This window comes from Pleurodeles waltl, chromosome 8 (assembly GCF_031143425.1).
Source record: "Pleurodeles waltl isolate 20211129_DDA chromosome 8, aPleWal1.hap1.20221129, whole genome shotgun sequence".
Lineage (NCBI taxonomy): Eukaryota > Metazoa > Chordata > Amphibia > Caudata > Salamandridae > Pleurodeles > Pleurodeles waltl.
The window spans coordinates 973149306-973174658 of record NC_090447.1 but is presented as its reverse complement, the minus strand read 5'-3'; the positions used below and the strand labels follow the sequence as shown (position 1 = coordinate 973174658).

The following is a 25353-nucleotide window of genomic DNA, read 5'->3' as shown; positions in this document are numbered from 1 at the left end:
GGGCCTGGCAGCTCCCACAACAATAAAGTAACAAAAGCTATGTCAAAACAAGACATGCATTGATGAAACCAAAAGACTCACAAAAAATGTTGGATCGGTTGGCTTTGCCAGTGCTCGTTTATTTTCATGTTTACCATAATCTTGTTGAAAATAGTTACATTGCTTTTCCATTAGGAATATTTTTGGGAAATAGTAGCATGCATTTAACACATTTTCCTAAATGACTCTTCAAAGAAATAGCACCTTAAGTTTCATAGTAGCAAAACGTTTTTTTCTGACTTGCATTTTTTTCTGAAAATGTTATTTTGACAGCAAAGAATCATCACTCTTGTTTACAAGCTTCTGCAAACATTTGCATCTCATCAGAGAGCATTCTGGGAGCATTAGACTCAGACTCATATTGTTAAACGTTTCAAACGGGTGTACACTTTTGTTTTTCTGGAACCACTGCTGTCAGGAGTGCAATGTGACCTTAAAACGTTTATTTACAGTGCTCACCCTAATAATGAAGGCTTTTCATTAATGCACCATAAATACAAGTTCGAACAACATTAACTATGGACACGCTTATTACCTCAACTGTAGACCGTTCCCTTCTCTTTAAGCTGGCAGCCAAAGGTTTTGTGCTGCAGAGGGTTGGGCCTACATGAAAAACTGTTACCCTTGACCCCAAACAATATGTCCCTGGCGTAGGGCAATAGGAATTCCACATCCCCAATAATCCTGGCATAAACTATTCTTATATAACTTCCTCCAATTATCTTCATTAATGCCAGATACATCAAATGAAAGATTGCCCATTAACTTCTGTATCAAGTTTGCTATGTATCACAACTCAAATAACATCACCTAAAGCAACAATAAGAATTATCAGTCTCCCTCGCCCAATGACACAATGAAAGAATCAGAATCATGTGCCCCTTGTAAATCCACTTTCATGAAACTTCAATACAGCAAATAGGGACATAGTGCTAACGTTGCCAGGGAACTATTCACAGTTTGTACGTACAGTAAGCAATATGTTGGAATCCAAAAATCCTGCATACATAAGCACCCGATATCACGTCAGAAACCAGTTACAGGTTTTGAGCAGTCTCAAGCGGGCAATGTTTACAAGCTGTACCGAACAGTCTAAAACCTGAAACAATATACAAACAAAAGGAGCAGTAACGGAACCAGCAATTCTCGCAAGGCACGCCAACTGCTCCAGACCACCGACTGGAGCCAAAGTCTCTGAACAAGAGCCAGACTTCTTTGTATCCGACAAGGATTTACAGGAGCAATGCTAACACGGCAGGATATGAACCACTGAGCCGTGAGGACAAAGGATTCAGAATAGGAGATGCTGCCCTGCACTTTGACTCTTTAAAATGTCAGACCACGACGGAACATGTGACGCACAATGTTGAGCGGGTGGTGAATGGTCTGGAGCGCTCTGACTCGTTCTGGCATAAGCGGCCTCTCTCCGTCATGGGAAAGGCGGCTGTGAAGAATTATCAGTTTCTGCTGGCAGCTTGGCTTTTTAATCGTCAGGACAGTTGGTTGATTTCCTTGGTCTGGGCTGGTCGTCGTAGCAGGGTGGCGCTGTCCACGTCACAAAGGGATATGGAAAATGGAGGCTTGGCACTCCCTAAGATTAGACTCTATTATTATGCAGCTCATTTACAACATGCTGCAAAGTGGATGACGCAGTCAGATAATTGGGAGAAGCGACTTCACGGGCATGTCGGGAGGAGAGGCATTGGTGCATGTATTTATGACGGGCGGTCAGTCGGAGACTCCTGTCCCCTATTTGGTTAAAACTACATCAGGGTTCTGTGAGCAGGCTGTTAAAAAAGGTACTCCGACGTGCCCCCTTTGATAGGGAACTTAAGTTTTGGAGTCTAGCCCCCTTTCGGAATATGGATACTCTAATGTCAATGGAAGCTTGGAGAGTGGGTGGCTGCTTGGTGGTGGGTGATTTACATCCAAACAGGGAGTTTATCTACTTTCAGGAGGCACAAGATATGTTTGGATTGAGCGCTGGTCAGTTCTTGCAGTATACCAAGATTGAGTGCCCCCCCGACATCAAAGGTGTTGAACAGGTTAAATAATTTGGGGAGAGGAATCCCACTTGGTTACCCTGTTTTTTTTTTAGAGCGCTGCATAGGGTTCGTATAGGGGTGGATTGTTCAGCACGTAGTGCCTGGGATCAAGAGCTAGAGGTTCCTCCAAAAGATGTGGACTGGAATATGGCCGTGTCTCTGGTTTCTTGTAACCACAGATTGAAGTTGTTGCATTTTAATTTTGTTCATCGTGTATATCTTATGCCTGCATGAATCACACAAGGGATACTGGGTGTCCTCGATGTGGGGAGATAAGTGCGTCCTTTCTCCACTTAGCTTGGTCCTGCAGGGAGATGCAGCAATTTTGGTGGGTGGTGGTTCAGAAGATAGAGAGGGTCACAGGTTTGGGACTCGAAGCAACGCCTTTGACTTGTCTCCTGGGTATACTACGGAGACCACTATGTAGGCGCGTCCCATACAGATTTGCACAGCTTGCGCTGGTGCTGGCTAAGCACAGGGTGGCTATAGGCTCGATAAGTACACAAAGCCCATCCTTTCCTAGCTGGACCCGTGATGTTCCGGAAAGGGGTGTTGCCGAAGAACAAAACATGATTCTTACACGTAGGGAGAAGGGGGCTCTGACTGACATAACGGCTTGAAGTATATTATTAGAACGCTTCACAGGGGTTGAGGAGTCCAGCTCTGATTGGAGCACTGATGATGATTGTTGACAGTTGTCACCTGTATGCACAGCATAACATTCGACTAACAGTGGTGATATGGTAAAGCTGGTAACCATTGTATATGAACGAATTGGTTACATGGGAGCTCCTCGGGGAGGTGGGGGTATCTACTATTGTAATGATTGGATATGCTCTAGGTTTCTGTCTGTATGTGTCATCATCCTCCGTTCTGGATAGCAACAGATATTGTGGTATCTCACATTGATATGCACTGCTTTGTTTCTATTTTTGTCTTTAAGTTGTTTCTAATATAAACTCAATAAAATAGTTATAAAAAAAAAATATATATATATTTCCATTTGTCTCAATAGCTTTGACTCTTGACACCATGCAGTTACTACTCAAGACTGATGTTGAGGTTTTTAGTGATTATTACAGAACAGTATTGAGCTAGCAGGATACCATGGTTGATGTGCCTTTCAATGACATTTGAGAGTCTGTGTTTCCATGGAGTCTCCGGGGCCACTATAAAACCCTATCAGTACTGTAACTAAAGTCCGAGACTTCTGTCTGCAGCCCAAGGTTTAACTTAGTGGAGGTCTCCTGTGAAAGAAACCAAAGAGTTTGGAAACAACCTGTTGGGGAAGGGACCCCAACTCCGTGCTATCACTAAGTTCCTTCTTAGAGCAGAGATCATGGTTAGAGTAGCGATAGTTTAAACTGAGACCTATTTGCCTGCCAGAGGTAGAAATGTATACCAGATATGATGGTAAGGGAATTTGAAAAGGGTGACAAAGAATTAACAAGGAGAGGATGACAGGAGACATAAAAGGGGTAACGGAGAGAGAGACTAGGATGATGTATAAATACCTACAGTTTGCGCTGATCCTCGCCTGCCATTGAGTAGCTATTACATGGATGGGTCTATGTGCCCTGGAAGTGGAGCACTGGCATAGAGGCGTAGAGGAATGGATTCTAGCGGAAGAGATTTCCATGAAACTAAGCAGGAGAGATTAAAAAAAAAAGGTAGAGGATGACATTAAAGCATGGAGGGCCCTGGGGAACAGATGTGTGGCTCAAGAAGACATTTCATTAAGTGAAGGGTCTATTGACATGGAAAACAAACTCCAAATGGGAATGGTGTAAGGGTTTACAATTTGACTAGGTAGATATCTTGATGTACTTTAACTGGATTGTCTTCCCCCCTGTGGGACAGCTGTAGTCATTGTTATCAATGTGGTTCTGTTCCTCTACCTGTTTACTGTATACTGTGACAAATGTTAATTGATGCAATGTTGGTGTGACAGAGTGAACAGTATAAAGGCAACGGAGAGGTGTAGAATTGATTAGGTAAGTGGTTTATTCTGATTAATTGGTGAAACAAAATAAAAAGAAGTCTTTGTAACAAAGGTGGGGTTGAATTTTCCTGGACTTGTAGTTTTGTTCGTCTGTTTTCCCAGATGGGTGAATTCTTCTATTTTCTTGTTGTCTCTTTCAGGTTGGATGTTTGGCTTGCCCTCGCAGGTGGATCCAGGACGACACCGGAAACAGAAGGACAAAGAACGCTCGGGTAAGTATGGGGATCTATAACAGGGTTTTCACTCTCTCTCTATCATTGACTGGGGAAATAGGTAAGAACACAGGGAGGGGGTTGGTGCCAGTGGGGAGTTGGGGAAATGATGTGGTCACAATCTAAGGTTGGTGGGAAAAGTGCCTCACATGTGCTGGTCGTGGTGCCCCTTTTTAAACCTCCCTCTTCCCCCTCCTCTATATCCCCTCCCCAGTCCTTTTATTAGGTGTGCCCCTTTTCTGTGTCCACAAGGACCGTACCTTGGTTAGCCACGACCCTCCAGGGTCGTGGCTGGCGTTGTGGCGGTCCTCCTGTGGCTCTCTCTCTCCAAGGGTGTCCAGCTCGCGATCCTCGTGGTCTTCGGGATTTCCACGTCCTTCCGTCTTCGTTGGCTTTTCCTCTCGGTGTTCCTCCTTTCTGGTCGTCTCCTCTGATCTCCTACTGACCTCTCGTCCCATGGGACTCTCCCCCGGTTGCCGCGCCGTCTCCCTTTTTCCCCTGCTGTGCCGGAAAACCGTATTGGTTTCCCTGGCAACGGCATTCTCCCAGTCTCGTTCTCGTCGCGTTTCCCCGACAACGGGGAGACGCGGAAGTGACGTATCGGCATCGTCCGATACGTCACTGGTAGCGCTCTGTGCCGGGAACACCCAGTCACACACCTCTCCCCATGAACGGTCCTGTTCGAGGGCCGTAGTAGAGACCGGGAACCGAGACAAATAATCAGCCGGGGCTTGTTGGGGACCTGGTATGTGACGGACCTGAAAGGAAAATGGTTGGAGTTCAAGGAACCATCTCAAGATCCGGGAATTTGTATCCTTATGAGCGGATAACCAAGTGAGGGGTGCATGATCCGTAAAAAGTACAAAAGGACGGCCCAAAAGGTAATACTGTAAAGTGTCCACGGCCCATTTAATGGCCAAACATTCCTTTTCGATAGTAGGATAGTGACGTTCCCGGGGAAACAGTTTTCTACTGACATATACTACTGGGTGATCCCTACCTTCCTCATCTGGTTGGGCCAGCACTCCCCCCAAACCTACATCCGAGGCATTGGTGTATAGGTGGAAGGGTTTCGAGAAATCCGGGCACCGTAGTATTGGGTCCCGAGTCAGATAGGACCTCAGTTGTGCAAAACTAGCCTTCTGTTGATCCGAAAAAGGGGCTAACCGATTGGGATGGGATTTAGACAAAAGATCTGTGAGGGGGGCGGCAAGAGTGGAATATTCGGGTATGAATCTTCGATAGTAGCCTACTAACCCTAGGAATGAGCGCAATTCTTTTTTTGTTGTAGGGTCAGGTGCATTTAGAATGGCTTCTACTTTCTTAGTTTGAGGTTGTAGGCTCCCTTGACTGATTTTGTAACCTAAGTATGATATGTCGGGCTTTCCTATAACACACTTCTTAGGGTTGGCAGTTAACCCAGCGTGTGCAAGGGTGTGGAATATCTGTTGTAAATGTATTAGATGGTCATCCCAGGTTTCACTAAAAATAACTACGTCATCAAGGTACGCTGCTGCAAAAGACTGAAATGGGTTTAGGAGTCTATCCATTAACCTTTGGAACGTAGCTGGTGCTCCATGCAGTCCGAACGGTAATACGGTGAAATGATAAAGACCGGACTGCGTGGCAAAAGCCGTTTTCTCCTTATCTTCTGGGGCTAATGGAATCTGCCAATATCCTTTAGTCAAATCTAATGTGGACATATATTTTGCTTTTCCCAGTTTTTCTAGTACGTCATCCACTCTAGGTATGGGATATGTGTCAAACATAGAATTTTCGTTAAGCTTCCGGAAGTCAATACAGAATCTAATAGTGCCATCAGGTTTTGGTACCAGGACCACTGGGGAGCACCAGGGACTAGTCGAAGGCTCTATCACCCCTAGTCCTATCATTTTCTGTACTTCGTCCTCCATAATCTGTTTTCTTGCCTCAGGGATACGATACGGCCGTAACCTGACAATTTTACCTGGTGTAGTCCTTATTTTATGGGTTATCAGTGTGGTTTTACCTGGTACTACTGAAAAGAACTTTCTGAAGTGCTCTAGTAAGCTGTATACTTGTTCCTTCTCTGGTATCGTTAATGTTTCGTTTACTGCGGGTAGTCTCTCCCCATCATTGTGTTCGGTTGGACAAAACTCGATATGCAAGTTTTTGCTAGGACATAGGAATTGGCCCATTGCTCCGGAAGTGTCGGAGTTGTCTGGTTCTTCCCATTTTTTAAAGAGATTTATATGATAAATCTGGGTTTTCTGAGGAGTGTTCGAGATTTCAACTAGGTACGTGACCAGAGAAACGGCTCTTAGTATCTTATAGGGACCCTGCCATTTTGCAACCAGTTTTTGTTCAGACGTGGGACGCATTATTAGAACCTGATCTCCCGGTTGTAAAACCCTTAACTTACTTACTCGGTCATAATACAGTTTTTGGTTTTGTTGAGCTTGTTCCATATTTACTCTGACTGTTTCCCATAAACTCTGTAATTGAGACCGTAGGTTGTGGGCATATTCTAATAAAGGCCTTCCCCCTTCTTCCGCCTCTTCTTCCCAGGTCTCAATGGCCATGTCTAAAAGGGACCGAGGCTGTCTTCCGAACACGAGCTCAAAAGGGCTGTGGCCGGTTGAGGCCTGTTCATGGGTTCGTATAGCGTACAACACTAACGGTAACTTCTGATCCCAGTCTCTCCCTGAATCCTCTACCACTTTCCTCAATAGGGTTTTTATCGTTCGGTTGTATCGTTCCACCAGTCCATCCGTCTGTGGATGGTACACCGAAGTTCGAATCTGGGAAATACCTAATGTCTTACACACCTGCTTCATGAGCGTAGACATAAAAGGGGTTCCCTGGTCGGTGAGTATTTCATGCGGAAACCCAACACGAGAGAAGACATTTATCATTGCTTGGGCAACCGTTTTGGTTGTCATACTTTTTAGAGGGACGGCCTCGGGGTATCGGGTGGCATAATCAACCATAACTAGGATATACATGTGACCTTTCGTTGAGGGTACTACCGGACCAATCAGGTCCATTCCCATCCTACTAAAAGGGATGTCTATGATGGGTAGGGGCATTAGAGGGGCTTTTTTAGGTCTACCTGATTCAGTAAGTTGGCACCTGGGACATTGGGAACAATATTTGCGTATGTGGGCTAAAACCCCCGGCCAATAAAACCGCCTGAGGAGGTACTCTTTGGTTTTTTCTCTCCCATAATGACCCCCACCTGGTTGACAATGAGCCAAAGTAAGGACATGATCTCTATAATGTTCGGGTACTAACAATTGTTGTTTATGGTCCCCTGTACGAGTAGTGGTTACCCTGTATGAGAGGTTTTTCTTAATTAGGAAGTAGGGACCCACCTCCTCGGTTTCTTCTGTTTTTGCTGACTTCCAGGCTTGGGCGAGAGAAGGATCTTCTCTCTGTCGCTGGGGAAAACTGACAGGTACCTCATGTGTTTCGGCAATAATACCCGGGTTTAGTCCTGGTACCTCTTTTCCTCGGTGATTCGCTCTTTCTGCCCGTTTCTCTCTACGTGACAATTGTCTACAGATTCTGGGGCATTCAATATCACTGTCAGAGAAGGGAGCTTCCCTCCACCAGTCTTGTGTCAATTTGGGTTTTCTAACGTGGTCCAGGATCTCTTGAAAATGTTCATAATCAGTCCCGATGATACACTCCTCGATCAGATCCGTCATTATCCCCATAGGTAGGACATCCCGGTAAGTTCTCCACTCTACTGTTAGTTTATGTAAGGGGTATTGCTCTTTGTCCCCATGAATACAGCAAATATTCACCCATCGCTCTACTTCATTGTCTGCTATGTTTACTATATCTTTTCTCACTACGGATTGGCTACACCCGGAATCTATAAGAGCCCATACCGCACGTCCATTGATGTTCAGAGCCTGTTTAAACTTAGGGTTACCTCCGCCTGTACACAGTACCCGTCGCCGAGTTACTCCGATCTCCATTGGCTCACTACTATCTTGTTTCCTCGGACACATGCGGGCGATGTGTCCCCATTCCCCACAGTTATAACATTGTGGTCCAGATACCGGTGGATGATCAATTAGTCTGCCAGGTACGGGTTCATCGAGGAGGGCTCTGGGAGAGCTTTTAGGGTTGGACATCCCTGGTTTTACGCTGGGTCGGGGTTGTACATTTCTTATATCCACCGAGCGATGATAGGCACATGCTAAATCGATCGCCATGTCCGTATTCACCTTTGGATGTTGACGGATCCAGTGTTTTGTGGCTGTAGGTAAGGCATCTAGATATTGTTCAAGAACGATCGTTTGGATCACTTCCTCCCTGCTATTCCCGGACGGACCCAACCATTTCAAAGCCAAATCCTTTACACAATAGTAAAAGGTTCGGGGGTCCTCATTCGGTCCCCATTTGATTTTGCGGAATTTGACCCTATAATATTCAGTGTCATGTCCCACATGTTCTAAGATACTAGTCTTTATTTCTTGGTAGGGCGTGGTTCCACCCGGGTTTGCTGCTTGATGCGCTGCTTGTAATATCCCCGTAAGGAGGGGGGGCGACATACTGACCCCATCTATCCTCCGGCCATTGGGCTGATGAAGCCAGTCTCTCAAAATTAGTGAAAAAGGATTCGGGGTCTTCCCCTTCTTGATATTTCTGCAACACGGAACTTGGGACATTGGGGTGAACCTTACTGACAGCAATAGTCTCGGTTAATTTCTTCATGGCCGTCTCGTGGACCAGTTGATTATTTGCAAGGATTGTGGCCTGACTTTTCAAATCCGACTGTAAGGCTTCCCTGTCTTCTTTTGCTTCTCGCTGGTGGGCCTCCCACACCAGCTGCAGGTGTCGCTGGCCTTCGGCCAATTGTTTTATCATATCCTCCAATGAAGGGGTGTCACTCATTGTTTATACTGTTCAATTGTCGGGGAGGGTCCAAACAAAGATCCCACTTCTGACACCACTGTGACAGAGTGAACAGTATAAAGGCAACGGAGAGGTGTAGAATTGATTAGGTAAGTGGTTTATTCTGATTAATTGGTGAAACAAAATAAAAAGAAGTCTTTGTAACAAAGGTGGGGTTGAATTTTCCTGGACTTGTAGTTTTGTTCGTCTGTTTTCCCAGATGGGTGAATTCTTCTATTTTCTTGTTGTCTCTTTCAGGTTGGATGTTTGGCTTGCCCTCGCAGGTGGATCCAGGACGACACCGGAAACAGAAGGACAAAGAACGCTCGGGTAAGTATGGGGATCTATAACAGGGTTTTCACTCTCTCTCTATCATTGACTGGGGAAATAGGTAAGAACACAGGGAGGGGGTTGGTGCCAGTGGGGAGTTGGGGAAATGATGTGGTCACAATCTAAGGTTGGTGGGAAAAGTGCCTCACATGTGCTGGTCGTGGTGCCCCTTTTTAAACCTCCCTCTTCCCCCTCCTCTATATCCCCTCCCCAGTCCTTTTATTAGGTGTGCCCCTTTTCTGTGTCCACAAGGACCGTACCTTGGTTAGCCATGACCCTCCAGGGTCGTGGCTGGCGTTGTGGCGGTCCTCCTGTGGCTCTCTCTCTCCAAGGGTGTCCAGCTTGCGATCCTCGTGGTCTTCGGGATTTCCACGTCCTTCGTCTTCGTTGGCTTTTCCTCTCGGTGTTCCTCCTTTCTGGTCGTCTCCTCCGATCTCCTACTGACCTCTCGTCCCATGGGACTCTCCCCTAGTTGCCACGCCGTCTCCCTTTTTCCCCTGCCGTGCCGGAAAACCGTATTGGTTTCCCTGGCAACGGCATTCTCCCAGTCTCGTTCTCGTCGCGTTTCCCCGACAACGGGGAGACGCGGAAGTGACGTATCGGCATCGTCCGATACGTCACTGGTAGCGCTCTGTGCCGGGAACACCCGGTCACAGTTGGTTAAATTTCAACTAATAAATATAAGAGGATACAAGAGCAGGGTTAGCTCTAAGGCGTTTCAGGGACATAACAGGGGGTTGCACCCACAGTCACCCGTAACATGTTTAGCCCATTTCTGAATGCCAAGGCTTTTACCTAAGAGGAGGAACTGTGACAAGTGACCATGGTGGCTGATATGAGATTTCAGCAGGGCTGCCAGGGAGAACAGAAGTGGGAGAAAAAATAAGAACTGGAGCTTCTGCAACAACCACGTTTCCACAAACATTCCCAAAATTAGATTAAAATGCAACTTTAGAACTTAAGAGCAATTGAAACTTTACACCTATATTAGCTCCATTTCTACCAGTTTAAAAATGTTAAAAAAACACAGCACTTTCACGTATAAAAGACTGACTCAAACCTACACACTATGGCCCTCATTCTGACCCTGGCGGTCGGCGGAGAGGCGGCGGTCGGACCGCGAACAGACCGGCGGTATTAAAAATGGCATTCTGACCCTGGCGGGAACCGCCAACACAGCCCGCCAACTTAACACTCCGACCGCCACAGCGGTACAAACAAACAGCGCGGCGGTTCCCGCCAACAGCCCGGCGGCAGACAAAGTACCGCCCACCCTATTACGACCCACCAATCTGCCACCTTTTCCGGGGCGGGAGCACCGCCGATAAGAACACGGCGGAAACAGACTACGAACGGGAAAACGCTCACCTCTACGCACTCCACGGGAGATTCCGGCAGTATGGAGCCAGAGTTGCAGGTCATCCCCGCACTCCTATTCCTCCTCATATACCAGGAGCACGCCCGGCGGCGCGGAAGACATCGGTGAGTACTGCACCTACGACACAGGGGAGGGAAAAGATTACCGGCACACACCCACCCACCCACACCCACTACAACACACACATCAATGCATTCCCACAGATCACTGTCACAACCCACAAACCACCCCCCTCCGAAATAATGCAAAGACCAAAAGAAGAGATCATAAACGGCCAGATATATTGAAATAAACTATGTACAAAATATATACAGCTACTAAATGTAGTCCAACCACTGTCCGTGGATCACAGGGGTCCTGTGCAAAGGGGCAAGGCCCAGTCCCACGACAAGAACTCCACGGAGAGAACACTGCAGGGGCATCAGAAAGAAAATAGGACAGGCACCTCAGGGGGAAGGGAAGGGGGGGCACCTCAGCCACTTGAGTACACGACGCCAGATCCACGAGGGGACTCCATGACCACTGGGCCATCCTGGGGAGAGCAAAGCCACAGTCCATACAGTCCATACAGTGGGTGGCCTGCCCACTGGGCCATCCTGGGGAGAGCAAAGCCACAGTCCATACAGTCCATACAGTGGGTGGCCTGCCCACTGGGCCATCCTGGGGAGAGCAAAGCCACAGTCCAAACAGTCCATACAGTGGGTGGCCTGCCCACTGGGCCATCCTGGGGAGAGCAAAGCCACAGTCCATACAGTCCATACAGTGGGTGGCCTGCCCACTGGGCCATCCTGGGGAGAGCAAAGCCACAGTCCATACAGTCCATACAGTGGGTGGCCTGCCCACTGGGCCATCCTGGGGAGAGCAAAGCCACAGTCCAAACAGTCCATAACAGACCCCACTGCCACTGGAGGAGGCAAGTTGGCCAGAGGACATCCTGCAGCCCTGCGCGAGATAGATCCTGCCCTGCCACGTCTGCCAAAGGGCCAGCGGTTCTTGCCTTGAAGGGCCCAGTCCAGCGGTTCTTGAGACGGCGGGGCCCAGTTCAGCGGTTCTTGAGACGGCGGGGCCCAGTTCAGCGGTTCTTGCCTTGAAGGGCCCAGTCCAGCGGTTCTTGAGACGGCGGGGGCCAGTTCAGCGGTTCTTGCCTTGAAGGGCCCAGTTCAGCGGTTCTTGAGACGGCGGGGCCCAGTTCAGCGGTTCTTGCCTTGAAGGGCCCAGTCCAGCGGTTCTTGAGACGGCGGGGCCCAGTTCAGCGGTTCTTGCCTTGAAGGGCCCAGTCCAGCGGTTCTTGAGACGGCGGGGGCCAGTTCAGCGGTTCTTGCCTTGAAGGGCCCAGTTCAGCGGTTCTTGAGACGGCGGGGCCCAGTTCAGCGGTTCTTGAGACGGCGGGGCCCAGTTCAGCGGTTCTTGCCTTGAAGGGCCCAGTCCAGCGGTTCTTGAGACGGCGGGGCCCAGTTCAGCGGTTCTTGCCTTGAAGGGCCCAGTCCAGCGGTTCTTGAGACGGCGGGGCCCAGTTCAGCGGTTCTTGCCTTGAAGGGCCCAGTCCAGCGGTTCTTGAGACGGCGGGGGCCAGTTCAGCGGTTCTTGGCTTGAAGGGCCCAGTTCAGCGGTTCTTGAGACGGCGGGGCCCAGTTCAGCGGTTCTTGAGACGGCGGGGCCCAGTTCAGCGGTTCTTGCCTTGAAGGGCCCAGTCCAGCGGTTCTTGAGACGGCGGGGCCCAGTTCAGCGGTTCTTGCCTTGAAGGGCCCAGTTCAGCGGTTCTTGAGACGGCGGGGCCCAGTTCAGCGGTTCTTGAGACGGCGGGGCACAGTTCAGCGGTTCTTGCCTTGAAGGGCCCAGTCCAGCGGTTCTTGAGACGGCGGGGCCCAGTTCAGCGGTTCTTGCCTTGAAGGGCCCAGTTCAGCGGTTCTTGAGACGGCGGGGCCCAGTTCAGCGGTTCTTGAGACGGCGGGGCCCAGTTCAGCGGTTCTTGAGACGGCGGGGCCCAGTTCAGCGGTTCTTGAGACGGCGGGGCCCAGTTCAGCGGTTCTTGCCTTGAAGGGCCCAGTCCAGCGGTTCTTGAGACGGCGGGGCCCAGTTCAGCGGTTCTTGCCTTGAAGGGCCCAGTCCAGCGGTTCTTGAGACGGCGGGGCCCAGTTCAGCGGTTCTTGCCTTGAAGGGCCCAGTCCAGCGGTTCTTGAGACGGCGGGGGCCAGTTCAGCGGTTCTTGGCTTGAAGGGCCCAGTTCAGCGGTTCTTGAGACGGCGGGGCCCAGTTCAGCGGTTCTTGAGACGGCGGGGCCCAGTTCAGCGGTTCTTGCCTTGAAGGGCCCAGTCCAGCGGTTCTTGAGACGGCGGGGCCCAGTTCAGCGGTTCTTGCCTTGAAGGGCCCAGTTCAGCGGTTCTTGAGACGGCGGGGCCCAGTTCAGCGGTTCTTGAGACGGCGGGGCCCAGTTCAGCGGTTCTTGCCTTGAAGGGCCCAGTCCAGCGGTTCTTGAGACGGCGGGGCCCAGTTCAGCGGTTCTTGCCTTGAAGGGCCCAGTCCAGCGGTTCTTGAGACGGCGGGGGCCAGTTCAGCGGTTCTTGGCTTGAAGGGCCCAGTTCAGCGGTTCTTGAGACGGCGGGGCCCAGTTCAGTGGTTCTTGAGACGGCGGGGCCCAGTTCAGCGGTTCTTGCCTTGAAGGGCCCAGTCCAGCGGTTCTTGAGACGGCGGGGCCCAGTTCAGCGGTTCTTGCCTTGAAGGGCCCAGTTCAGCGGTTCTTGAGACGGCGGGGCCCAGTTCAGCGGTTCTTGAGACGGCGGGGCCCAGTTCAGCGGTTCTTGCCTTGAAGGGCCCAGTCCAGCGGTTCTTGAGACGGCGGGGCCCAGTTCAGCGGTTCTTGCCTTGAAGGGCCCAGTTCAGCGGTTCTTGAGACGGCGGGGCCCAGTTCAGCGGTTCTTGAGACGGCGGGGCCCAGTTCAGCGGTTCTTGAGACGGCGGGGCCCAGTTCAGCGGTTCTTGCCTTGAAGGGCCCAGGTCAGCGGTTCTTGAGACGGCGGGGCCCAGTTCAGCGGTTCTTGAGACGGCGGGGCCCAGTTCAGCGGTTCTTGCCTTGAAGGGCCCAGTCCAGCGGTTCTTGAGACGGCGGGGCCCAGTTCAGCGGTTCTTGCCTTGAAGGGCCCAGTTCAGCGGTTCTTGAGACGGCGGGGCCCAGTTCAGCGGTTCTTGAGACGGCTGGGCCCAGTTCAGCGGTTCTTGAGACGGCGGGGCCCAGTTCAGCGGTTCTTGCCTTGAAGGGCCCAGTCCAGCGGTTCTTGAGACGGCGGGGCCCAGTTCAGCGGTTCTTGCCTTGAAGGGCCCAGTTCAGCGGTTCTTGAGACGGCGGGGCCCAGTTCAGCGGTTCTTGCCTTGAAGGGCCCAGTTCAGCGGTTCTTGAGACGGCGGGGCCCAGTTCAGCGGTTCTTGAGACGGCGGGGCCCAGTTCAGCGGTTCTTGAGACGGCGGGGCCCAGTTCAGCGGTTCTTGAGACGGCGGGGCCCAGTTCAGCGGTTCTTGAGACGGCGGGGCCCAGTTCAGCGGTTCTTGAGACGGCGGACGGTCTATGGCCAACTGCTAATTGCATGGTGGTGCCCTCCTGGGCAGCGGGGATGGTGCTCCTTCACTGCCCACCTGGGCTGTGGGTGGTGGGGCCCTCCTGGCCAGCTGGGCTGGGTCCTCCCTGGGCAGCGGCTATGGGGGTGGTGGGCTCTCCCGGGGCAGCGGCTATGGGGGTTGTGGGCTCCTCCTGGGCAGCAGGCCTGCTGCCTGACCTCTCCAACTTGCTGCCCTTGCCCTCCTTAGTCGTCGGCCTGTGGCCCTTGCCTCCCTTTGGAGCTGTGGCTGGTGACTGTCTCTGGGTGGTGTCCGGGGGGGATGTAGAAGGCGGGCTCCTGCGGCGCCCCTTCCGCCTTCTGCTCCTCTTCCCAGGGGGTGGGCTGGCTGTCCCCTTGCTGCTGGGTGAAGATCCAGACATGCGGGCTGGCGGGCTCCAATACCCCTGCACCCTTGTCAAGGGGGCTGCAGGGCTGGTGGTGGCTGAGGTGCTCTTCTTACCCCGACGAGAAGGAGGGGGGGGCTCAGGGTCAGGAAAGAAGTTAGTAGTGGCGAGGAAGAGCTTCTTGGGACAATGGAGAGTGGTAGGTACAGTGGGAATGGGAGTGGAGGGAGAGGATGTGGTTGTAGGTGAGTCACGTTTGCTGTCTTTGGGTGCAGGTGCAGGAGGGATAGGCTGTCGTGAGGTGGATGGCTGTTGGGTGGGTGGGTGGCTGCGTTTGTGTGGTGTGGAAGAGGGGGTGACAGACACAGTGGGAGAGGACACAGGGGACGTGTAAATGGCAGTGGGGGTGGTGACTGCACGTGTGCGGACTGGAGTGGAGGGTGTGCTGGTGATGGAAACACTGGCTGATGGTGAGGTGAATGGAGGTGTGAGTGTAGACGTCACAGGGAGGGAGGAGGGAGACGAGGAGGTGGGGGTCACAGAGGTGGTAGTGACTGTTGGCATGTCTGCATCGGAATGTTGCGTGTGTGAATGTCTGGGTGATCTGTGGTGCTTATGTTTGGATGAGCTTCTCTTGGGTGTTGAGGTGTGTGCAGGCTGGTCTGATGGTGTGGGTGGGACAGGCAGAGGAACAGGAGACTGGGAGGAGGGAGTTAGTAGAGGCAGGCAGGAGACAGGGACAATGGCTGCCGTCAGTGCTGAGGCCAGAGCCTGGAACGATCGCTGATGGGCAGCCTGACCCGAATGAATGCCCTCCAGGTACGCATTGCTGCGATGAACCTCCCTCTCCACCCCCTGGATGGCATTCAAAAGGGTAGTCTGCCCAACAATGAGCGTTCGGAGGAGGTCAATGACCTCCTCACTGAGGGCAGCGGGGGTAACAGGGGCAGGGCCTGAGGTGCCTGGGGCGAAGGAGATGCCCGGCTTCCTGGCAGAGCGGGCACGGGGCGAACGCGGAGGGGCTGCTGGGAGGGCGGAGATGGTGCGCTGGGTGGCGGCTGTACCTGTAATGGCGGGGGGCACGGATGGTGCCACCCCCGCAAGGGAGCCCCCTTCCGAGGACGTGTCCGTGTCGCTGCAGGGTCCAGTCGTCCCCGTCGTGGAGCTCCCCTCGCCCTCCGTCTCACTGGTCCAGTCTGACTCTGTGGCATGGCCCTCCTGGGCCATGTGAGATGCAGCTCCCTCCTGCCCCGATGCCACTTCTCCTCCGCCTGATGATGCTGATGCACACAAGCACAGAAAGACAAACAAAAAGGGGGGGGAGAGAGAAATAAAGGGATATTGAGTACATGGATCTCCGGTACAGTTAGCGGACATGACAGACACAGATGCCCCCTGCACTAAGTTGCGCACTTGGGGTCCGCTACGCATTCCGTGGAACATGCCCTACACGCCTAGAGTTGTCAACTGCACCCATGGATGACACGGCCCAGGGATGGCTGTACTGACACACTACTGAGGGTGGTGGCTGGGGACACAGGGGCTTACGGGGGTGCCCAGCCTACAGATATCGCCCTGGCCTAGGGGGACCCACAGCCCTCCTCCCCCACCCAGACACCTCCACTGCACGACAACAGAGTAGATGATGCTTCTACTCACCCCCTTGTGTCTGCTGTGCTGCCCTCACGCGCCCATCCAAATCAGGGTAGGCCACCGCCAGGATCCGGAACATCAGGGGGCTCAGTTGACGGCAGGCACCCCGCCTACGTTGGGAGGCCATCCCCAGCAGAGACTCGGCGGTCTTCTTGGTCCCGCGGCGGATGTCCTCCCACCTCTTGCGGCAGTGGGTGCCCCGTCGATGGTGGACCCCCAGGCCCCGGACTTCCTTGGCGATGGCACGCCAAATCCCAATCTTCTCATGGGCGCGGACCTATGTGACACGTACAGGGAGGGAGAAATACCACGTTCAAGTTACTCAGCATTTACCTTTCCAGTGGCCCAACGCCCCCCATCCCCGCCAGGCCCCCCGCCAGGCCCAACATGCCCCCCATCCCCGCCAGGCCCCCCGCCATGCCCAACATGCACCCCATCCCCGCCAGGCCCCCCGCCAGGCCCCCCGCCATGCCCAACATGCCCCCCATCCCCGCCAGGCCCCCGCCAGGCCCCCCGCCATGCCCAACATGCACCCCATCCCCGCCAGGCCCCCCGCCAGGCCCCCCGCCATGCCCAACATGCCCCCCATCCCCGCCAGGCCCCCCGCCAGGCCCCCCGCCATGCCCAACATGCCCCCCATCCCCGCCAGGCCCCCCGCCAGGCCCCCCGCCATGCCCAACATGCCCCCCATCCCCGCCAGGCCCCCCGCCAGGCCCCCCGCCATGCCCAACATGCCCCCCATCCCCGCCAGGCCCCCCGCCATGCCCAACATGCCCCCCATCCCCGCCAGGCCCCCCGCCAGGCCCCCCGCCATGCCCAACATGCCCCCCATCCCCGCCAGGCCCCCCGCCAGGCCCCCCGCCATGCCCAACATGCCCCCCATCCCCGCCAGGCCCCCGCCAGGCCCCCCGCCAGCCCCAACATGCACCCCATCCCCGCCAGGCCCCCAAGCCAGCCAGTGGCCCCAAATCCAGATAGAATTAAACTCACTTGTTGGTCTGGAGGACCGTAGAGTTGCGCATACTGGGGGAGGACCCCATCCACAAGTTTCTCCAACTCCTCTCCAGTGAAGGCAGGGGCCCTTTCCCCAGTCGCAGCAGCCATTGTCCCTTCCAGACCGAGGTCACAGCAACACTTGCAGTATAGGTCCTCTCCTGTGAAAGTTCAAGTCGCAAGTGGATAAGTAGATAGAAAATGGCGGTCACGTCCGCGGCGGTGCGTACCGCGGCGGTGCGTCCCGCCACCGCCGGCGCCCTTCGCCATTGGCTCCTGAAACCCATAGGCTTCAATGTTAACCAATGCGGCTTCGCGCCGCGGTCTTGGCCCGCCGCCCGCCGCGGTGTGCCACGCCAGCGCATTGACCTCACATCCCATTGTCACACTTCACAGGTCAGGCAGCCGCCATTTCCAGGGCCCACATGGCTCAATTTCAACTGCGTCACACAGGCCTAGGCCTTGCATAGCCACTCATACACGCCATTCACTGCATAGAGAATCGTATACTGTGCTAGCTGTGAGTACGTACCTGTGGGTTGCCTGACTGTGTGCTCCATGTTGTCCTTCCTAGGCACCGTCCGCTGGGTTGGGCGAGGAGACGGATGAATCCTCCCGTGTACCGACCGCTGGTGGACCTGTCGACAATGGAAGAACGCCACATTATCCTGACCTACCGTCTTAACCGTGCCACTATCCATGAACTGTGTGCCCGGCTGGAGCCCGACCTGATGTCCCCCATCCGCCAACCCACCGGGATTCCCCCTCTGGTGCAGGTCATGTCAGTACTCCATTTCTTGGCAAGTGGGTCATTTCAGACAACAGTGGGAATTGCTTCTGGGATGTCTCAGCCCATGTTTTCAAAGGTGTTATCCAGAGTGTTGTCTGCCCTGATGAAATCCGTGAGGAACTACATCATTTTCCCTGAGGTGGGCGAACTGGCTACAGTGAAGGGTGATTTCTACGCCCTTGGACATATTCCCAACGTAATTGGTGCCATTGATGGGACCCATGTGGCTTTGGTTCCCCCAAGAGACAGGGAGCAGGTGTACAGGAACAGAAAAAGTTACCATTCAATGAACATCCAGGTGGTGTGTTTGGCTGACCAGTACATCTCGCATGTAAATGCCAAATTCCCAGGGTCAGTGCATGACGCCTACATCATGCGGAATAGCAGCATCCCTTACGTGATGGAACAGCTACAGAGACACCGTGTATGGCTAGTGGGGGACTCTGGGTACCCCAACCTGTCGTGGCTACTGACCCCAGTAAGGAATCCCCGGACCAGGGCAGAGGAACGGTACAATGAGGCCCATGGGCGTACTAGGAGGGTGATCGAACGCACCTTTGGCCTCCTAAAGGCCAGGTTTCGCTGCCTGCATATGACCGGGGGATCCCTAATGTACTCACCTAAGAAGGTGTGTCACATCATCGTGGCCTGCTGCATGCTTCACAACCTGGCTTTGCGCCGCCAGGTGCCTTTCCTGCAGGAGGATGGTCGAGACGGTGGTGTTGTGGCAGCGGTGGAACCTGAGGAGAGTGACGAGGAGGAAGACGACGGGGCTGAAACAGACAACAGGGACAGAATCATTGAACAGTACTTCCAATAGGACACAGGTAACATTTCAAAGATAATTTAGTAAAAGTTAACTACTCTGCAGCATCTCTGCTGCCTGTCTATTTGCCCCAGTGTATGATGACTGAGTTTTGGCTTTTCCCTCCCTATTTCAGATCTGGGGTCCCCACTACGAGTCCTGTGCTTCGTTTCCCCATGGACTACAGCTTTGTGGCAGCTGTTTGTTGACTTCACCATGTACAAGGACATATTTGCACTGTCATGTCAATTACAATCTATTGAAATCACAGCCAGACTCCTGATATTTTGGTGCAAAATAGGTGTTTATTGAAGTGCTCAAAATGGGATGGGTGGTTTCAAGTGGGTGGGGGCTATGGTGAAGGAATGTCCATGGCAGAGTCCAGAGTAACAGTCACACAGGTGCATTGTCCAGAGGCCTGTGGAGAGATGGAGCATGGGCAGTCCGAGGATGGACAGGGTGACAATGTGGGACAGTGGGATGACATCAGGTGGTATCCATTGCTGGCGGGGGTCTTGACATCCTACTCTGTCTTGCGAGATCTCAGGGCCCTCTTGCGGGGTGGTTCTTCTCCTGCAGGAGGTGGGGGTCTGGTGGGCTGCTGCTGTGCGGGGGCCTCCTGTCCACTAGCGCCGGCGGAGGTGGATGGCTGTTCTTGGTCCCGGCTAGTGGCAGGGGCCCTTGGGTGTTGTTCAGTGTCCGCCCTGCTGTTTACGAGGTCCTGCAGCAGCCCTACCATGGTAACCAGGGTGGTGTTGATGGCTCGGATGTCCTCCCTGTACCCCCGATAGTGTTCCTCCTGCAGCACCTGGATCTCCTGGAACCGGGCCAGTACCGTCGCCATCGTCTCCTGGGAGCGGTTGTATGCTCCCATGATGGTGGTGAGGACCTCGTGGAGAGTGGGTTCCCTGGGCCTCTCCTCCCCCCCCTGTCGCACAGCTGCCCGCCGAGTTGCCCTGTTTCCCTGGGCCTCTGCCCCCTGGCCGGTGTGCCCACTACCACTGCCCCCAGGTCCCTGTTGTTGTTGGGGTGGTGGGTTATCCTGGGTGCCCTGTAGTGGTAGACACACCGCAGATTGACGCGCCCTGGAGACAGAGGCATGGGCCCGCTGGGTGGGAGCTGTGCTGGTGTTCCCAGAGGGGTTAGGGTCTATAGTGGCCTGTGCCTGTGTGAGGGGAACCGACTGTCCAGAGGTCCCCGATGGTCCGGGCTGGTCATCGGTGTCCAGATCGACAGAGCTGCTGTCATCGCTGACGGCCTCTTGGGTGGGGGGTGTGGATAATTCTGGCCCCTCCGCCGCGGTGTGTTGACGGTCGGGTCCTGCAGGGGTATAGAGGTATGGTTATAGTTTCAATGTGTGGCATATGGGTGTATCTGTGGGTTCCCGTGTCCCCAAGTGCTGGCATTCGTGTGTGGGGGCTTTGGTGAGGGTGGCTTGTGGGGGGGATGTGTATATGCATTGGGCATGCTTTGGTGATGGGTGTCCATGCTTAGTGGACGCATGCAGGCCTAGGTTTTGGGATGTGTGGGTTGTGATGGTGAGACATTGGCGGGGAATAGGTGTGCTGGGGGTGGGGGTGAGGATGGTGGTGGGGGTGAGGATGGTGGTGGGGGTGAGGGTGGGGGTGAGGATGGTGGTGGGGGTGAGGGTGGGGGTGAGGATGGGGGTGGGGGTGAGGGTGGGGTTCGAGGATGGGGGTGAGGGTTGGGGTCTGATTTGGCATGCAGGTGGGGGGGAAGCAGTATTGAAGCTTCAACTTACCAGTATCCATTCCTCCGCCGACTCCTGCGAGGCCGTCAGGATGCAGGATGTTCAAGACTTCCTCCTCCCATGATGTGAATTGTGGGGGTTGAGGTGGGGGTCCTCCGCCAGTCTTCTGCACGGCGATGTTGTGCCTGGATACCATGGAACGCACCTTCCCCCGTAGGTCGTTCCATCGCTTCCTGATGTCTTCCCGATTTCTGGGGTGCTGTCCCACTGCGTTCACCCTGTCGACAATCCTCTGCCATAGCTCCGTCCTCCGGGCAATGCTGGTGTATTGGACCTGTGTGCCGAACAGCTGGGGCTCTACACGAACGATTTCCTCCACCATAACCCTGAGTTCTTCGTCTGTGAAGCGGGGTTGTCTTTGGGGTGCCATGGGGTGGTGTGTATGATGTGTGGGGTGGAGTATGTGTATTTAAGTGAGTTGAGTGTGGTGGTGTGTGTTGTTTTGTGTGTGGATAGTGTGTGGGTGATGGTGTTGAGTGGCTGTGGCTGTTATGTTTTGGATGCTGGTGTCTCTCTCTTGCCTTCTTTACGATTTTGTAAGCGTAGGGGTTGGTGGGTGATGTGGGTGGGTGTTTTATATTGTATTGTGTGTGTGGGAGTGGTGTGTGTATGTGTATCAGGTGTGTGGGATTCAAATCGTCCAATGTGGGTGAGTTTTGTTCGTTGGTGGGTATTCTGACCGCGCCGGTGTGTCCCGCCAATGGAATACCGCGTTTGAATGACCGCCGCGTGGATTCGTGGGTCGTAATGGGATGGGCGTATTTCTGTTGGCGTGGCGGTGGAGGTTTGGTCACCTCCACCTTTCCGCCGACCGCTGGTCTGGCGGTCTGTTGTGGCGGTCGGATTTTCGGAGGTTTGCCTTCTGCGGGTCAGAATGACCGTGGCGGGTTTCCGCGACCGCGGCGGGATTATGGAGGATTTCTGACCGGCGGTAGGCGCCTTTTACCGCCGAGGTCAGAATGACCCCCTATGTTTTACTTAACCTCAAGGATAGCACAGAAAAGGACTCCTAAGCAGGGAAAAGAAAGCGGCACGTAGAAAATGTACATGGTAGATAAGGGGGAAGGTGTCGGAAGAGATCTGCAACAACCACATTTCTACCACTAAGACCAAGTTTACAAATAAAGGAATTTGATGTTTAGAGTATATTTGAATTGTGGCTCCCTTATGCTGAGCCTATTGTGTAAATTTTCACATTTCACTTTTCGCTTTACTCTGAACATGTCAAAGAGATAAAAAACACTGAAGATGCAATTTATATAAATGATCAAAGAAATCATCATCTTACCTCGATTTTAATATCTTTATAAGGATGTTGAAAGGAATCTACATTTGCGGGCACAGAATGCAGCTTCTCCAGTGGTAGTAAATAACTCTTGTCATTCACAGCAACAAGCAGCTGATCTACAAATCTGTAGGTCTCTACAGAAAAGAGACATAAGGTCAAAGTAGGTTCATCAAATAAAAATAGAAATAAAAGATTAATAAAATACTTGAAAATATATTGCAGGGAGATTACCATAACTGATGTGACAGTATAGCCAAAACAATGATCATGTGTAGCTCTACATTTCCTGGTTCAGATTCCTGCACTTATGGGGCAAGATTATTTTTTTAAGGTACTGATATAAATCTGCTTCACTTGACAAATCTTCAAAATGTAGGCATGATCCTTGCAAACATCAGTCGGCCAAAAGACTAATGGGGACAGTTAAATTACGGCCACTGGTTCTTCAATGGATAAAGGGTTTGGTCTTCAGAAAAAGAGACTTAAGGAGGAAATCACTAATCAGCACAAAATATGCATATGACGCCTGCACTATTCAATGATAGACAAAGCATATGCTGTGAAACTTACATGTGAATACTTAAGTGTAAAATCAGAATTTTAGTACAGCTACAAATCCAGGGGCAGAAAGTTACCAAAGCCAATTTGTACTGGCCAATAATAGACTATCCATCAGCTACGAATTACTTAATGATGGCCTGAGTGTTTATCTTAAGTGCATTTGACTTTGTGGAATAATTATCCCATATTGTATTTGGTTGCTAAATGTACTAACACTAATCATAAATTCATTTTCAAAAAGTAAACTTAAATACAGATCATAAGAAGACAAAGTACTGTGTATAGATGTAATGGAAGATCTTTATTTAAAATATTTTCTACCTCACTAGCTACGGCATAAATATAAATATATATATATATATATATATATAAATATATATATATATATATATATATAAATATATATATATATATATATATATATATATATATATATATATATATATATATATATATATATATATATATATATATATGTTCACCATTTCTCTTATCCAAAGACTTACATCCTTAAATCACGAAAAAACACCCAGGTCACAATCGTCTTGGGGTATAGTCTTATTTATTTAATTTGGCACAAAATATTCATCCATCCGACCCGTTTCGGAAAACGTTGTTCCCTTGTTCACGGGTATCCATCAATAGGTATTTATTTGTTCAGTGTGGCTACTCACCAGTTAGGGTCTCAATGCGGTTGGGGGGGGGCCTCATCCGAAGAGCCACGTCTTGAGGTTCCTACTGAAGATGGTAAGCGACGGGGGAGGTTGTTCCAGCTCTTTGCTGCAGTGTAGATGAAGGATCATCTTCCGGCAGTGGTTTTGTGGATGCAAGGGACAGTGGCCTGGGCCATCTGGGCGGAGCGGAGGGATCTGGTGGGGGTGCGGAAGGAGACATGGTGGTTCAGATAGGCTGGTCCTGCGTTGTGTATGGCCTTGTTTGTGTGGGTGAGGAGCTTGAAGGTGATTTGCTTCTTGACTGGCAACCAGTGGAGGGTCCTCAGGTGTAGGGAGATGTGTTCTCGACGAGGGAGGTCCAGAATGAGTCTGGTGGCGACGTTCTCCATCAGTTGTAGTTTTTTGATGTTCCTGATTGAGGTGCTGGCGTAGAGGGCGTTGCCATAGTCAAGCTTGCTAGTGACTAAGGCGTGTGTGACTGTCCTGCGACACTCTGTTGGGATCCATCTGAAGATCTTGCAAAGTTTGCAGAGCATGTGCCAGCAGGAGGAGGTGACAGAGTTAACCTGACAGGTCATGGTTAGGGAGGAGTCGAGGGCGATTCCTAAGTTGCAGACGTGCTCAGTCGGTGCAGGGGAGTCATCCCAAGCTGAGGTGGCGTTTCCGAAGATGATGAGCTCGGTCTTGTCGGAGTTGAGCTTGAGGCAGCTTTCTCCCATCCAGGTGGCAACAGCTTTCATTCCTGAGTGGAAGTTCCTTTGGCTGTGTCTGGGTCTCCGGGGAGGGAAATTATGAGTTGTGTGTCATCGGCATATGACACTATGTTCATACCGTGACTTCGGGCGATGGCAGTGAGAGGGGCCACGTATACGCTGAACAGTGTAGGACTCAGTGAGGATCCTTGGGGGACTCCGCAGTTGACTACTGTGGGTCTGGAAGTGTAGGGCGGAAGTCTGACCCTCTGCATCCTTCTGAAGAGGAAGGAGTGGATCCATTCCAGGGTTCTTCTGCAGATTCCTATGTTGTGGAGTCTGGTGCGCAAAGTGCTGTGAAAGACTGTTGAATGCTGCTGAGAGGTCGAGGAGTATTGGTGCTGCAGTGTGGCTGCAGCTTAGGAGTAATCTGATGTTGTCGATGGCTGCCAGGAGGGCTGTCTCCGTGCTGTGGTTGCTGCGGAAGCCGGACTGGGAGCTGTCCAGGGAGTTGTTGGCCTAGACGAAACTCCGTAGTTGTGAGTTGATTGCTTTCTCCAGTACTTTGGCGGGGTAGTGTAGCAGTGAGATGGGCCGGAAATTCTTTAGTTCTAATGGGTCAGCCAAAGGTTTCTTCAGGAGAGGGCGTATTTCCAGTCCTTGGGGAAGGGGCCCGTGTTGATAGAGCAGTTGATTGTGTTCCAGAGCTCGAGACGATGAATGCGCTGGCTCTGATGTATATGTGGTGCGGGCATGGGTCCAAGGGGGCTCTGGAGTGGGTGCTGTTCATGATTTTGACTGCTTCCTCTGTGGTAAGCGTGGACCAGCTGTGGATGGTCTGGGTGGGTTCTTGGGGGGTGGGTCGGTCACAAGTTCCGGTGCCAGGATTTTTCGGGCGGAAGCTGTTGTAGATGTCCTGGATCTTGTGGTGGAAAAAGGAGGCAAGTTTGTTGCAGAGGTCCTGTGACGGAGGGATGCTGGTGGCTTCGGAGAGGGGGTCTGTGAACTCATTGATGACTGAGAAGAGTTCTTTAGAGTTGTGCGCGGAGGAGTTGATGCGCTCCCAGAGGGCATCCTTCCTAGCGTTCTTGATTTTTCATCAGTGGGCGGCGGTTGCAGCTCTGAATGAGGCAAGGTCTTCACTCGTTTTGCTGTTGCTCCATTTTTTCTCTAAACGTCTGTGGGTACGCTTTGATTCTTGGGAGTTCAGTGGTGAACCAGCTGGCTTTCTTAGGTACGCGTTTGGCCGATGTCAACCAGAGAGGGACTAGAGTGTCAGCGCAATCGGTGATCCATGCA

General features: G+C 52.3%; 1 protein-coding gene across 1 annotated transcript in view; it reads right to left on the bottom strand.

Moving 5' to 3' along the window:
- Positions 1–25353, bottom strand: part of LOC138249571 (uncharacterized) — a 230186-nt gene that overhangs the window by 83907 nt on the left and 120926 nt on the right. The window contains exon 4 of the mRNA XM_069203515.1: positions 22128–22261. Within this exon, the coding sequence (XP_069059616.1) occupies positions 22128–22261 (134 nt within the window). The remainder of the gene's footprint in view (positions 1–22127; positions 22262–25353) is intronic.